The following is a 15316-nucleotide window of genomic DNA, read 5'->3' as shown; positions in this document are numbered from 1 at the left end:
AAAGCTGTGTTTCTAGACCCTTTCTGCTCGCTTACTTTTGAGTTGAATTTAATCTTTTTCTCCTTACAGAATGAGCTAGATAATGTCTCCACCCTTCTGGAAGAAGCGGAGAAGAAGGGGATTAAATTTGCTAAGGATGCAGCTAGTCTTGAGTCTCAACTACAGGATACACAGGTATTCCACGGGGAACAAGGGGTCTTTATAATAACTAACATTTCTGTAGTATTTAAGCTGGTGAAATATGCTGGCCCCAGAGTTGTCTTCTATGTCACCTCTTACTAGTTTTATGTCATACTTTTATTTGGAGCCAGGCTTGCTACTCAGGATTTCTCCCTGGAAGCTCAGTGTCTTAATGTAGAGCGTCTGGGGTTCCTGTGTCTGGCAGGCATGTGGGTGGCCTCGGAGGCAGCTCCACCTGCCATTCACTGCCGCTGCCTGGGCAGTGGTTTACCCAAGCCATGGCCCTTCTGCACACAGTGTCTGGCTGGCCATTTTAAATAAGATTGTTTCATTATGGTTGGAATTTCATTGTGCTGACCTGTGGGAAACAGTCCATTTTGTAAAAGGGTGAGTTGAGGCTTGCTTATCAGATGGTTAAGACCCGCACTGCATCATCCGTTAGGGATGTTTTTAAGTCAGCTACAGGTTACTTGAAAATAATGTAGCACTTTATTCTTGGAGTTTTACAGCTTAATTTTGTTAAATTTGCAAACATTTATGAGTGTTTATTTGTCAGGCTTTAGGCTAGGTGCTGGGGATTAAAAAAAATCTCAGGCCGAAAGTGGAATAATTAGGCAGTTGGGGATAAATTCATTTTAACCGAAGCATACCCCATGCATGACAAGGCACGGCCTGTGAGTGAGACTAGAGGAGGCCAGAGCCAGAGCCCAGAAATTCTGCTCCACACGACTAATGCCTCTGAAGATTTCCCAGTCTGAAAGTAACAGGAGAGACGTGTTTGTGCTTACATTTTAGAAGTCAGTCTGGCAGGAAATACAAAGGAGGGGATGCCTAAGACGGGAGAGGTGATCCCAGCGCGAAGGGCTGAGGGCCTGAACTAAGACGGGGCAGGGGATAGAGAGGAAGGGATTCCAGGCGTGACTGAGGAGATGCGGGGTGTGGTGGGGGATGCAGGAGGGGAGGCCTCAGGGATGCCTGGAGGCTCCAGCCTGGGCCCTTGGGTGGACGGCGCCGCCATTCATTCTTCAGGGATCAGTCTGAAGCAGTGTTGGTGTGAAAAACTTTTACAAAGTTACTGTGTGTGTTTTTAAATCGTCTGTGTGTTAATGTCACTGGGTGTTCTCATGCACTGAGGCACTCTCTTTTATGACATGAATTCTTTAATACAGGTGTATTTGTTTTGGTGGTAAATATAACGGAAGTGTTGCCCTTTTAAAAAAAAAAATACACAGGAGCTTCTTCAGGAGGAGACACGCCAGAAACTAAACCTGAGCAGTCGAATCCGGCAGCTGGAAGAGGAGAAGAACAGTCTTCAGGAGCAGCAGGAGGAGGAGGAGGAGGCCAGGAAGAACCTGGAGAAGCAAGTGCTGACCCTGCAGTCCCAGGTGTGCGTCCTCTTTAGGAAGCCGCGGTGGCCTCGATGTGTGTCTTCAGCAGCTCCTGGCCCTGCTTTGCCGGGCTGTCGCAACTCCATTTGGGACAGTTAATTAGGTTGTACTAAATTAAGCCCATTAAATGGTTTTGCTTTGACCCAGCCACGTGCTGGTTATAATGCTGGAAGCCCTTAAAATAAGGACCTAGGACTGTGTCAACAATGTCAAGTTTCAATCTAGTTATCATTTTAATAGACTGTTAGCTAAGAAATTAAGTGACCGTCTAAGATTCATTTATTTTAAAATCACAGTATTTGATTTTTCTTCTCTCAAAATATTAAAAACAAAAGTTTTCTTCAAATTCAAAAACTAATTGAGTTCTTTTTTTTTTTTTTTTTTTTTTTTTGAAACAGAATCTCACGCTATCGCCCAGGCTGGAGTGCAGTGGCATGATCTCAGCTCACTGCAGCCTCCACCTCCTGGGCTCAAGTGATCCTCCCACCTCAGCTTCCCCAGTAGCCGAGACTACAGACAGGCGATTTTTGTATTTTTAGTAGAGATGAGGTTTCACTATGTTGGCCTGGCTGGTCTCGAACTCCTGACCTCAAGTGATCTGCTCACCTCGGCCTCCCAAAGTGCTGAGATTACAGGCGTGAGCCACCATGCCCAGCCCCAGTTGAGAACATTAATACTTTCTGTTTGTCCTTACACAAAACCTAGTTGGCTGATACCAAGAAGAAAGTAGATGACGACCTGGGAACAATTGAAAGTCTGGAAGAAGCCAAGAAGAAGCTTCTGAAGGACGTGGAGGCCCTGAGCCAGCGCCTGGAGGAGAAGGCACTGGCGTATGACAAACTGGAGAAGACCAAGAACCGCCTGCAGCAGGAGCTGGACGACCTCACGGTGGACCTGGACCACCAGCGCCAGGTCGCCTCCAACTTGGAGAAGAAGCAGAAGAAGTTTGACCAGGTGGGTTGGCCACGCATCGTTTCCTCCTGGCAGGGCTCTTGCTTTTGTTCATATGGTTTAAAATAATCTTATTTAAAGGCAATTAAATGGGATACATATTTATATCAAAATTGGAAAAAGGGGGAAAGCAAAAAAAAAAAAAAAAAGGAAATACAAGAACACCATAATCTAATGGCAGCACTCTGGCGACACATCAGCCACGCAGTGGAAGAGAAAAGCTGATGCCGCTGTTTCGGGTTTTCATATTCCCCCATCCCCTTGTGCACAGCTGTTAGCAGAAGAGAAGAGCATCTCTGCTCGCTATGCCGAAGAGCGGGACCGGGCCGAAGCCGAGGCCAGAGAGAAAGAAACCAAAGCCCTGTCACTGGCCCGGGCCCTTGAGGAAGCCCTGGAGGCCAAGGAGGAGTTTGAGAGGCAGAACAAGCAGCTCCGAGCAGACATGGAAGACCTCATGAGCTCCAAAGATGACGTGGGGAAGAACGTAAGTCGCTGGTGGGGTCCACGCTTCCGCAGGGGAGAGCATCCCAGGGGCCTGGGCCTTCACACGGGAGCAGGCGGCTCCTTGGGGGTGCCTGAAGGACCTGGGAACATACAGCCCAGCCACGAAGCCATCTAGGAGTGCTTTGGCCTGTGCGTGAGGAGGGGGTTCAGGTCTTCTGGGACCGTTGTCAGGCTTTCTGCAATCTCCCCCCAGCTCTGGCTAGAGGTGAACATGTTTCTTCTTCCTTTCACTGCCCTCCCTGCCCCAGCCCACACCCTGGCAGGGGGGCCTTTCAACAAAAGGTGTCATGGTTCTGCCGTCACAGGTAGTTGCCAAACATGAGGTGAGTGGGGACCTGGAGAGGAGGAGGAGCAGGGAATGGCAGTTCCCTCTGACCCGGTTCTTCCCAGGGAGGCCCCACTGTTTTCTTTGAGAGCTTCAGTAGCTTTGGGGGCTTCTCCACAGCTTAGAAGCTTCTGTGGCACAGTTTCTCTTTCCACTGCATACATCTTCCATGGGAGCTGCCATGACACTTATTTACCCTACGTCTCTCCCTTAGCGTATGACGTGTTGAAGATAGCAAAACAAAGCCAGGCCTGGTGTCAAAGGCAAGGTTCCCTGGCTCCTCCACAGGCTTCCATTCTGACCACGGGAAGCCACTTAAGCTTTTGAAGCCTAAGTTTCTTTATCTGCCAGAGGGACATTATACTTGCCCAATTTCATGAAGTTACTGCATCTGCTTTGAAAAGCACAAAGTCCTCTAAAAAGGTAGGGTCTCATTTTCATGGGCTGTGGGCCATCCGGCCACATCATACCTCAGCGAAGGTGGCCCCACCTTCCTGCTGGGCCTCCTACAACTTGGCACCCAGGGACTAGCCCCATGGACAAGAAGAGGCCACTGAAAGTAGAAGTGGCCGTGGTTACACAGTGAAACGTGGAGAGAGAACGCTACAGTTGACTTCGTGTTCGTTTTCTGTAGCATCAACACTCACCCGTTCGTCCCACAAACATGTCTTTTGTGCCTACCGAGCACCAGACACTGTAGAAATGGGCCTTCCTCCTGTCCTAAGATTCTCCACGCCTGTCCCTGTGAGAATTGCGGTGGTCCTGGACCCCAGAGCGGGTGCACAGTAGCACCAAGGCCTCCCTCCAAAGGCTGTTGCGAGAGAATCAAAGGGCACAGGAGGTGAAGCTCTCAGCACAGTGCTTGGCGCAGAGAATGAGGGAAATGGTGCTGGGGGGATCTTTGTCCAGAGAAAGATCAAGGCCTCTGTACTGTGCCTTGCTTGTTAGGTCGAAGCCACCCGAATAGTCAGCAGTTTCCACATGTGCTTTTCAATACGAATGATCTTTTCTACAGCAAGAAGAGGTGTACTGTCCTACTTGCTCCTCACAGACAGCAGGCAAGGGGTCAGTCAACAGACAGGTTCCCTGACATGGCTGTTTCCTTTGTTCTTTGGCTCACTGAAGAACTCTCAGCTTAGAGGTCATCAGAGGAGGATGACCAGAGAACACGTGTGAATAAAGAAATCCGCACCGTAGTTCTGAGCTGCAGACACTGAAATGGAGAATAGCAGCAGCCTTCGGGGGAGAGGGAAGGATGTGTGTGCATGTAGCAGGGGGCCGGCCCAGGGGGACCAAAGTGGCCAGCATGCCACAAGTGAGCCTGTAAAACAGGAAGACTGCTGTTCTTCCCACGTGCCTCCGCCCAGGTCAACTCTTTCCTGATGCTTTGGTGGTTTAGGTTCACGAACTTGAAAAATCCAAACGGGCCCTGGAGCAGCAGGTGGAGGAAATGAGGACCCAGCTGGAGGAGCTGGAAGACGAACTCCAGGCCACGGAAGATGCCAAGCTTCGTCTGGAGGTCAACATGCAGGCCATGAAGGCGCAGTTCGAGAGAGACCTGCAAACCAGGGACGAGCAGAATGAAGAGAAGAAGCGGCTGCTGATCAAACAGGTAGGGCAGAAGGCGCAGCCTCTACAACAAGGGGTGCAGGCTCTCAAAGCCCAGCTCTGGGTCAGTATCCTGTTCATTCATGTTAGAACACATCTGAGTAAACACAGAGTAACACAGAGAGTAAAATGAATGTATTTGGTCATTTGAGAATTGTATTATTTAAATTTTATTGTAATTAGTTTAGGTTTTTCTATTCTTCAGACAGTATCATTGCTGCTTACACTTATCAATTAGAAAGCCCTCAGTGGACTCCCAAAGGAATCTGTGGTTAGGTTCAAGTTCCTTGTCTTAGAATGTGGGTATAGGAAAGAATTGATGCATCCCAGACACAGTGATTTGGCAGATGTCTGCGGTTCAGATCTCAAGTCCTAATAATTAGATCGCTTTTCAAAAGGAAAAAGAGCAGATATTTAAATTTGTCATTTTATAAAGTTGTTATCCATGTATAAATTGTATACTTTTCTGAATGTATATTAGACACTTTTCTGCATGTATGTTAAATTTATAGTCTAAAACTTTAAATATGAATTGTGGATATTTTGCCAGTCCCTTCCAGTTCATGACAATAAGTCTTGGATTTGGCGGGGGTGGGGGTGTGTGTGTTTTGAGATGGAGTCTCGCTCTGTCACCCAGGCTGGAGTGCAGTGGCACGATCTTGGCTCACTGCAACCTCTGCCTCCCAGGTTGAAGTGATTCCTCTGTCTCGGCCTCCCAAGTAGCTGGGACTACAGGCACATGCCATCATGTGCAGCTAATTTTTGTATTGTTAGTGGAGATGGGGTTTCATCGTGTTGGCCAGGCTGGTCTCAAACTCCTGGACTCGGGTGATCTGCCCATCTTGGCCTCCCAAAGTGCTGGGATTACAGGCATGAGCCACCGTGCCCAGCCAGATGTGGGATATATTTAATTTTGCTTTATTTTGTTATTTTCACTCCATTAATTATTGGTCATTTATTGCTGGATAACAAATTACCCCAAACTTAACAAATTATTGCAAACTGTGACAACATTTATGGCACAGTTTCTGTGTGTGAGGAATTGGGAAGCGATTGAGTCAGTGGTTCTGGTACAGTCAGGACCTTGGCCCTGGCTGCATCATCTGAAGGCCCGACCGGGGCTGGAGGAGCCGTGCCAAGCTGGCTCACACAGGTGGTGTCAGCAGGAGGCCTCGGCAGCTTGCCACATGGGCCTCCTGAGTGTCCTGGAGGAGCTTCAGGAGAGAGAGATCCAAAAGAAAGCAAGCAAGGAGGAAGCTTCCGGGCCTTTTATGACCTAACCTCCCAAGTCTCATGTGATTACTTTTTTATTGTTTGTCAGAAGCGAGTCACCAAGTCTGGCCCACATTCAAAAGGAGATTATGCTCTAACTCTTTAAGGTGGGGAGTATTAAAGAATTTGTAGACATTTTTTTAAACCACCACACTTTGAAATTCATGTAAGTGGCTCTACATTAGGTGCCTCCTGCTATCCTGTGCCTTGAGGTACAGCCCCAGGTCTCTGCAGAATACAGCAAGTAGACGACGAGCGCCTCTGCATTATGCGGAAGCAGCTGCCCTGCTCCTCGTCTCCCATGCCAACCCCTGCAGAGGAGCAGCGGCAGCGGCCCTGTTTCTCCCCTTTGGAGAGGACCAGTAGAGCCACCACTTGTCAAGCCTTGGTGCCTCCATACCAGCTCCCACACCACCCATCATCCTCTTAGCAGGAAGCGGAAGCTCTGTGAAGGCAGGGACCTTTCCTTGCTCACCTGAGCCTCCAGCTGCTAGAACACTACCTAGGGCATAGGTATTTATTAAGGTATTTATGACCTATACCTTAATAAATACATGACAAAGCATTTATTTGTGGCTAAATAAGTGGACAAAGCAGGACAGGTTGAGGAGGCCATGTCAAGGCAGTGACACATGGTCCCTGTGGACTCGGGCTAAGGTTTGGAGCTCAACAGCTTCGTGTCTGGTCCCCGTCATTGGTGATGGAGGCGTTGGGATTTGGTTTAAGGACTCCAGAGCACCTTCTTCTGAGCATCTCTCAGACAGTGTGAGTGTAGTGCCCCACCCCCATGCACACTAGGAGGCTCACTGAGCGAAGAGTGCCGCAGAGTGAGTGAGTGGCTGACAGGTGTGTCCCCCTCAGTTTCCCGCCCACATCTTACTCATCCTCACGCTCCATCTGCCTGCTCCAGAGCTGGCCTTCATTTCGTGCCTCCTCCATTGGACAGCTTTGACTGCTCCCCCCTTTCCTGCCGATCAAAGGCAGTTTCTGTGTGGTTCTGGCACCCCTGTAACTTGGCCGTGCCCCACGTCCTCACAGCTCTAGGAAACAGGCATGCCCGCTTCGTCCTCCGCACCTCTTAGCAACCACCCCATGCCCACTGTGTGCCTACTCCAGCCTTTACTACGTGGTTACCGCGTTGGCTCGGGTCTTTCCATCTTGGCTTCATCTACACTCTGAGCTCAGGTCCCTGGCTGCCTTCTCGTGCCCTCGCAGCAGTCAGTGGGATGGTTTGTATTGGGTGGTGGTGTTTAAAGACCCCTTTGAACACAATTCAGCTACTGTGGTTTTCTGTTGATAGTAACTGTTTGGTAACAGAGACCTCTAGAGAGTAACAGAAGGTCACACTCACCCGAGTCACCAGAGCCCCCACGTGAGAACAGGCTGCCTGCTCTGTGAGCAGAAAGTTGGATTTAACCCAGCATAACCCGATGCCGTCCATTAGGTGCGGGAGCTCGAGGCGGAGCTGGAGGACGAGAGGAAACAGCGGGCGCTTGCTGTGGCTTCAAAGAAAAAGATGGAGATAGACCTGAAGGACCTCGAAGCCCAAATCGAGGCCGCGAACAAAGCTCGGGATGAGGTGATTAAGCAGCTCCGCAAGCTCCAGGTAGGTGCCACCGCCCATGGAGTCTCTGGATGGCATCACGTGGTCCCACTGAGATCCAGCACCACGTGACCTGTGTGGCTTCTACAGAGTCCAGCAGTGAAGCTGGCGGGGACAGCACTGCAGTACCACCCTGGGGCCACAGCACCACTGTCACCCACCCTAGGGGCATAGCACTGTGTCAGCGCAGCCGGGGGCGGGGCAGCAGGCCATGAAGATGCTGCTTGTGTGTCCACGGGAGATACTTGAATGCACTTAGCAGCACAGCTGGGGTGGAGGCACCACGCGGGGTTCCTGTGGCCCTGAGAGCCTGTGGCGATGCTTAAAACCCACCCTTCCTCACCTCAAGAGGAGGGTCATGTCGACCCAGGCCCTTAGTGCTGTAGCTTTTGTGATCTTTTTGGTCTGTTTTTAATCGTCACTTTTTCTACCCAGATGACGGGCCAGTTTTTACTACCACAATGACAAGAGGTGATCTCTGCAAGAGTTCATGATGTGAGCAGGCAGGCGGTGGCCTCACCCATAGTACGGATGGGAGCCACTTCTCAGGGGAGCCGCTCTGTTATGACAAGAACTTTTCCTTTGACCTTGTTGGCACCACATCTTGAAAATTTATTTTAACAAAATATAAAGAAGAAATTTTTATGTACAAAGATCTTTAGCTGAAGTGTTATTATTTATGATAGGAAAAATGGAAACCACCTAAATGTCAGTGGACTGCTAACCATCTAAGTGATGGGATGTGTGGGGAACAATGGCCGATGGCCAGACTTAAATGAATAAAGGAAAATACAGTGTAGGGTGGTTTAGCTTGTAACTCTACACACGTGTGTGTATACATTTTCACATACAGACATGCAGGCAGACATACTTACCTAGAAACAAGTTTGGAAAGAAAGTCACCTCTGGATAGTAGGTTGGTAGGAACTTGTTTTCATATACTTTTTTTTTTTTTTTTTGAAGCTAAATATAAAGGTTTTTTTTCTTTTTAAAGAGAGAGAGTCTCACTCTGCCATCCAGGGTGGAGTACAGTGGTGCAGTCATGGCTCACTGCAGCCTGGGCTCAAGATTTTTATTAGCTAATTACAAAAGTTATTAAGCTAATTAATTACAAAGAATATAAATTATAATACTGTGATTTTATTTAACAGCTTTATTGAAATATAGCTTACATACCGTACAATTCACCAATGTAGCATTTTCAGTGTTTTTTAGTTTATTCATAGACTTACTCAGCCACCACCACTATCAAATTTGGGGCATTTTGGTCCCTCCTAAAAATCGTCTACCCATTAGCTGTCACTCCCCATTCCCTGTATCCCTGCTGCATTCTGCGTTAATCAACTACTAATCTTTCAGTCTCTATAGATTTGCCTTTGTTTCATATTTCATATCAGTGGAATCATATAATATGTGGCCTTTTGTGACTGGTTTTCCACTTAGCATAATGTTTTAAAGTTCATCCACGTAGCAGCGTGAATAAGTACCGCACTCCTGTGTGGATACATCTACCACATTTTATTCATCTATCCCCGAGTTGGACATTTGGGTGTTTCCAGTTTTTGACTTCTGAATAATGCCTCTGTGAACATTCATATGCATTTGTGTGGACATGTGCTTTCAGTTTTCTCAGAAATATACCTAGGAGTGGAACTGATCTGGGGTAAATGCTATCTCTGTGTTTAACTTTGAGGAACTGCCAAACTGTTTCCCACAGTGACTGCAGTTTTACATTCCCACCAGCTATCTATGAGGGTTCAAATTTCTCCACATCTTGTCAACACTTGTTATTGTCCATCTTTTGATGGTAACCATTTTAGTGAGTGTGAAATGACATTTCATTGTGGCTTTTATTTTTATTTTTATTTCTCTAATGACTACTAATGAGGTTGAACAGCTGAGCTGTCTTTTAATTACTGAGTTGAAACAAGTCTGTATTCTGGATATAAATTCTTTGAGATAAATGATTTCCACACCTGCCTTAGCTTGTTAATTTCTGCCACCCAAAAAAAAAAAAGGCAGCTTGGGTTTTGATAGTTTATTGTGTTGATGTGTAGATCAATTTGGAGAGTATTGCTATTTTAACAATATTAAGTCGTCTGGTCTATGAACGTGGATAATCTTTCCTTTTATTTAGATCTTTTTTTTTTTTCAGTGATGTTTTGTTCTTGGTATACAAGTCTTTCACTTCTTTTGTTAAGTTTATATTTAAGTTTGTATTCTTTTGATTCTATTATAAATGTAATTGCTTTCTTTTGAATGTTCATAGTTGGTATATAGAAATATAATTGATGTTTGTATGTTGATCTTGTATTCTGCAATCTTGCTAAACTCATCTATTAGTTCTTGTGGGCTTTCTTTTCTTTTATTGTCCATATTACCAGCAGTTCTAATTCTTTTTGTGTCTTTCTTAAGCCTGTCTATATACAAGATCAGATCATCTGCAAACTGAACTAGTTTTACTTCTTCCTTTCCAATCTAAGTATCTTTTATTTTTTTGTCTTGCCTAATTAATTACCCTGGCTGGAATCTCTATTGCAGTGTTAAATAGAAGTGGCAAGATCGGACATCCTTGTCTTGTTTCTCATCTTTTAGAGGGAAACCATTCAGTCATTGATCCTTAAGTATGATATTGGCTGTCAGTTTTTCATTGATGCCCTTAATCAGAGTTGACGAAATTTCCTTCTGTTCATAGCTTATTTTTATATTGAAAGGGTATTAGATTTTGTCAAGTGCTTCTTCAGCATTTATTGTTATGATTATATGGTTACATTAATTCATTTTTGGTTGTCAAACCAACCTTGCATTCCTCAGGTAGATCCCACTTGGTCATGGTATATAATCCTTTTCACATGTTGCCAGATTCAGTTTGCTACTATTTTGTTGAAGATTTTTGCATTTGTATTTATAAGGGATTTCATTTTGATCTGTAGTTTTCTTGTGATATCCTTGTCATTTCCATATACTTTTATATTTACTATGAAAGTATATTACTTTTATAATCTAGAAAAAAAAATGTCATGTTTACAATCTAAGAATGGGGCCAGGCACAGTGACTCACACCTGTAATCAGGAGGAATGCTTGAGGCCTTGAGTTTGACACCAGCCTGGGCAACATAGGGCTCATCTCTAAAAAAAATTTTTTTTGACTAAAACTAAGAATGTAAACCACCCCAAAACCTTCTTATTAATAGGCTCAGATGAAGGATTATCAGCGTGAATTAGAAGAAGCTCGTGCATCCAGAGATGAGATTTTTGCTCAATCCAAAGAGAGTGAAAAGAAATTGAAGAGTCTGGAAGCAGAAATCCTTCAGTTGCAGGAGGTTGGTTTGTTATTTATTCATCCATTTGTTCAACAAATATATTTGCCCTTTGAAATTTCTCCAAGATCAAAACAAATTTTAATATCTTTGTAGCCCACTGTAATGTCAGTATACATTTTTGTTGTTTCATTTTTTTTTGTTTGTTTTTTAAGTATCCATTTTTAATATGGTCCTCAACCTTCTTGTTGCTTCAGTTTGGAAACAGAAAATGATCACTTCAACACTGCTCATATATATTCCTCCACCTGGCTAAAGGCAAAGGAGCTGATGAGCAGCTTTTCAAGCCACCTCTTAGCCTGTTCCCCTGTGCAGGAAAGGGAAGTGATACTTTAGTGTTGATATGCAGCAAGGACTGTGTAACTCCAACCTTGGTGATGCAAAATTGCCTTGTTTTTACACAGAAGCACTATTCATGTGATAACTTAAAAGGAGAGAAGTTTGTTTCATTGAATTCCTGTTATTCCTTCATTTATCTTTTTTGTAGGTTCTCATGAGGCAGAGACTGATATTTGCATACAGGAATTGTAACAGTGCAAGGCACACTTAAATATACACATTACCGTATAAATGAGGGATAATCAAAATTTCTTCAAACCTGAAAAGATAATATTATCAGTTAATATGAAAAAACTCCCAATACAAATACCTACAAATATTGGATGAAATATTAGCAAAGGCAGAGTTGAGCTTGCAAGAAAGGAGGATGGCTCTCTCAGTGCCAGGAATGAACAAGGAACTGAAAACCAGATCAGTAAAAACCAAGCAGACCCTGAGAGAGGACCTGAGAGCCAACTTCGGGAGGTTTTCATCCCGCTGTCCTCTATCTCACCATTTTTTGCTTTTTTTTTTTTTTTTTTTTTTTTTTTTGACTTCTTGAGTTGGACACTTAGCTCATGAGCTTTCAAGCTTCTTGTCTAATATGTTTATAAAAGACTGTAAATTCCCCTCTAAGATCTGTTTTCATCATGTCCCACAGATTTTGATGTGGAGTAATTTCACTGTCGAGTAATTTCATTGTCATATAATTCTAAATTTTTCTAATTTCTATTATGGTTTCTTCTTCATCCCGTGAAGAATTTAAGCTCGCGGTTTAAATTTCCAAATGTCTGGCATTTGCTTGTTTTTTAAGTTGCTTTCTAGTTTTATCACATTGCAGTCAGAGAATGTTGAGAAGGGCTCTGGGACCTAGAACATGTTAGTTTTCATAAGTGTTCCGTGTGTAGTTACAAACGATGCATGTTCATCAGTGAAGTAGATGTGTAAGCTCTATGTATCCATCATGGAGCTGATTGGTGAGATCCCTACATGCACATTGCCCCAAAGGCGATGTGGCTCTTGGAGCCTGCCTCCTAGAGAGCGTTCCTGGGCCATTACCCAGATGTCCAAGCGGCATTCTCTGTACCATACTGTTTTTTCTGAAAGTGTTTCTTTCAGACTCTCAGGCAAGGCCTGAATCACACTGCATTAAGAAGAGACTGAGCTGGAAAGCTGGCCCTGCCCTTCCCCCTATTTCTGACACTTTTCCTTCAAACACCTCTGTTAATCTGCCTTAGAGGCCCCAGGGTCCCTTCCTTTCTCCCCTGGGTCCCTCAGTCTGCCTAGAGCTCCCCCACCGCCCCCCCAGCCAGTGGACAATGAGTGTTTCATAGGCCCCACAGGACACAACACCAGAGGCCAGATGGCAGAGCTGTCTGGAGTCAGTGGCCCTGGGATCAGGCCTGGAACATTCTGTCTGCTGCCTCTTTTTCCTTCCTGACTCCCACCATGCCCTGTGTGCCAGGATGTGCTAGAACCCGGGCCTGTCAGAGGCCTTCGGCCCACACTCATGTAAGGCAGGTGCATGTGCCGGAGCAGACAGAGGCGCTCCCGTGCAGCCCTGCTCCTAAGACACCTTCAAGGTGTGCTCTTGCCAGCTGCGGCATCTTTTGGAAGGGGCAGCTGGTGGGAAGAGCCCTGGACGGGGAGTCGGAACCCTGACTTTTTGCTGCTGACTAACCTTGGGACTTTGGGCCAGTATCTTCATCCAGGTGGGCCTCAGCTCCCTTATTTATAAGATAAATGCACCCTTGACTCCTTTCTATGGCAAATCATCTTTCCAAAGAAGTTTGTGGAAAAGCAGCCATCAGGCAGTTCCTTCTGAGGGCTGGCAGGTACAAGGCTGTCCCCATTGTCCTGCCCAGTCCTCTGAGAGCCCCCCGTGGAGCCACAGTCCCCTTCAAGAAAGAGGCTTTGCCCACCTCAGAGGCCCAGCTCTGCAAACACTTGAGCCCCTGCAGAGGTGCCCACCTGCCTCCTCCCCATGGGAGCGTTGGTCCTTGTTGCTGCACAGCTGCCTGGATCCGCACTGGTCTGTGCAGCCAGCGTCCTTGATCTCACACTGTTTATGTGAAAGATACTTCAGGATCATCAGTTGGTACAGCTCAGGTTTCTTAGGGTTCAGAGTTTGTATAAAGTTTGTGCTCAGTTTACATTAAGAGGCACCAGCTTTCCAAGAAGGGCAGGAACATAGCCACCTCTTATGCTGGAGGTGACAGCAAAGCCCTTATGGCAGTGAAGACTTCCCTCTGGACATTTTTCTGTAAGATGCTGACACCACACACCACCTGGCTGGTCTGCACCGAGCAGATTTTCGTCAGTTTAATTTCTCAAATCTAAATGACAGTTTGAGGTGCAGGTTAACAGTGACAGGAACAAGGTCGCTGTAGCTTCAGGCACTGTCAGATTCCACAGGTGAGGAAACTGTTCACAGCCAGAGCTTAACGCAGTCTCCACTGCCCACTGCTTAGGAACTTGCCTCGTCTGAGCGAGCCCGCCGACACGCCGAGCAGGAGAGAGACGAACTGGCGGACGAGATCGCCAACAGCGCCTCTGGCAAGTGAGTCTCCTGTGGCCGGGGCGGGTTCTTCACCCTCAGGCACACACACTGCTGAGGAGGCTGGAGGTGTCCACGCACCTGGTATCAGCAGGTGGTTTGCTCCTCTCTAGCTGGGCCTGGGCTGCCTCAGCTATCATACCCCGGGGCCAGTCCTGCTGAGCCCCGCACACCGCAAGCGGGAGCCGTGGTGCGCACTAACGGGCACTGCGGGCCTCCACTTTCCAGTTCGTTAGCTTTGGCGAGCAGGTTCCTCAGACATGACCTTTCTCTGAATTCATTTTTTGTTAAAAGTCATTATCTTTTTTTTCCAATTCAGTCAATTTCTCTACTTAATTACTGAACCAGAGGTTCATCACGTGCTTTTTGAGCATGCCATCATGAGTAGCATTTGATTCTCAGAGATTGGAAACCACTGAAGAGTTTCAGCGGGGGGAGGCTGGGGTCGTGCTTGCGTTTTGTAAGTGACTCTGGCTGCTGTGTGTGGAGAACAGCTGGAGAGAGGCAGGCAGGGCAGCGGGAGGCCACCCCAGCGGTCCAGGTGAGAGATGACAGGCCTGCATCTGGGTGGTGGCAGTGGGGGAGGGTGTTTGGAAGTGTCATCAGTGGGATCTACTGATGGATTTGGGGATGGCTGCTCAGGTTTCCAGCAACAGGGTGGGTGGAGGAGCCTTCTCTGAGGCTCCCATGCTGTGCTGAGCTGGGATTGAACTGTCCCCTCCTCCTGTCCCCACCAGGTCCGCGCTGCTGGATGAGAAGCGGCGTCTGGAGGCTCGGATCGCACAGCTGGAGGAGGAGCTGGAAGAGGAGCAGAGCAACATGGAGCTGCTCAACGACCGCTTCCGCAAGACCACTCTACAGGTGGTCCATGCAGGAGCCCGTCACCCGGGGAGGGCTGTGCCACTCCTCAGGCACAAGTGACCATAAACTCCTCTCTCCTCTCTAGGTGGACACGCTGAACGCCGAGCTAGCAGCCGAGCGCAGCGCCGCCCAGAAGAGCGACAACGCGCGCCAGCAACTGGAGCGGCAGAACAAGGAGCTGAAGGCCAAGCTGCAGGAGCTCGAGGGTGCTGTCAAGTCCAAGTTCAAGGCCACCATCTCAGCCCTGGAGGCCAAGATTGGGCAGCTGGAGGAGCAGCTTGAGCAGGAAGCCAAGTAAGAGGTTTTTGCTGTCATAAACCAAAACTTACCAACCAGGCTCAGAGACAAAACAGACATGCCCGTTTCGGGAGGGGCTCCCCACTGCGTGGGCGGAGAACACACATAACCAGAGTGGGAGACAGAAGTTGG

The 15316-nt window shown here is 47.1% G+C and overlaps 1 protein-coding gene across 6 annotated transcripts in view; it reads left to right on the top strand.

Annotated features, from left to right (window-relative positions):
- Nucleotides 1-15316, top strand: part of MYH10 (myosin heavy chain 10) — a 152754-nt gene that overhangs the window by 131725 nt on the left and 5713 nt on the right. For all 6 annotated transcript variants that reach the window (XM_008010308.3, XM_008010302.3, XM_073004685.1 and 3 more), the window contains 10 exons: nucleotides 70-174; nucleotides 1413-1565; nucleotides 2274-2522; nucleotides 2791-3003; nucleotides 4748-4960; nucleotides 7673-7834; nucleotides 11026-11154; nucleotides 13941-14029; nucleotides 14764-14887; nucleotides 14973-15181. In XM_008010308.3, coding sequence (XP_008008499.2) covers nucleotides 70-174; nucleotides 1413-1565; nucleotides 2274-2522; nucleotides 2791-3003; nucleotides 4748-4960; nucleotides 7673-7834; nucleotides 11026-11154; nucleotides 13941-14029; nucleotides 14764-14887; nucleotides 14973-15181 — 1646 coding nt within the window. The remainder of the gene's footprint in view (nucleotides 1-69; nucleotides 175-1412; nucleotides 1566-2273; nucleotides 2523-2790; nucleotides 3004-4747; nucleotides 4961-7672; nucleotides 7835-11025; nucleotides 11155-13940; nucleotides 14030-14763; nucleotides 14888-14972; nucleotides 15182-15316) is intronic.

Source organism: Chlorocebus sabaeus, chromosome 16 (genome assembly GCF_047675955.1).
Source record: "Chlorocebus sabaeus isolate Y175 chromosome 16, mChlSab1.0.hap1, whole genome shotgun sequence".
NCBI classification, from domain to species: Eukaryota; Metazoa; Chordata; class Mammalia; order Primates; family Cercopithecidae; genus Chlorocebus; species Chlorocebus sabaeus.
Note: the sequence above shows the minus strand (reverse complement) of the source record. Positions and strands in the feature narration are given on the sequence as shown.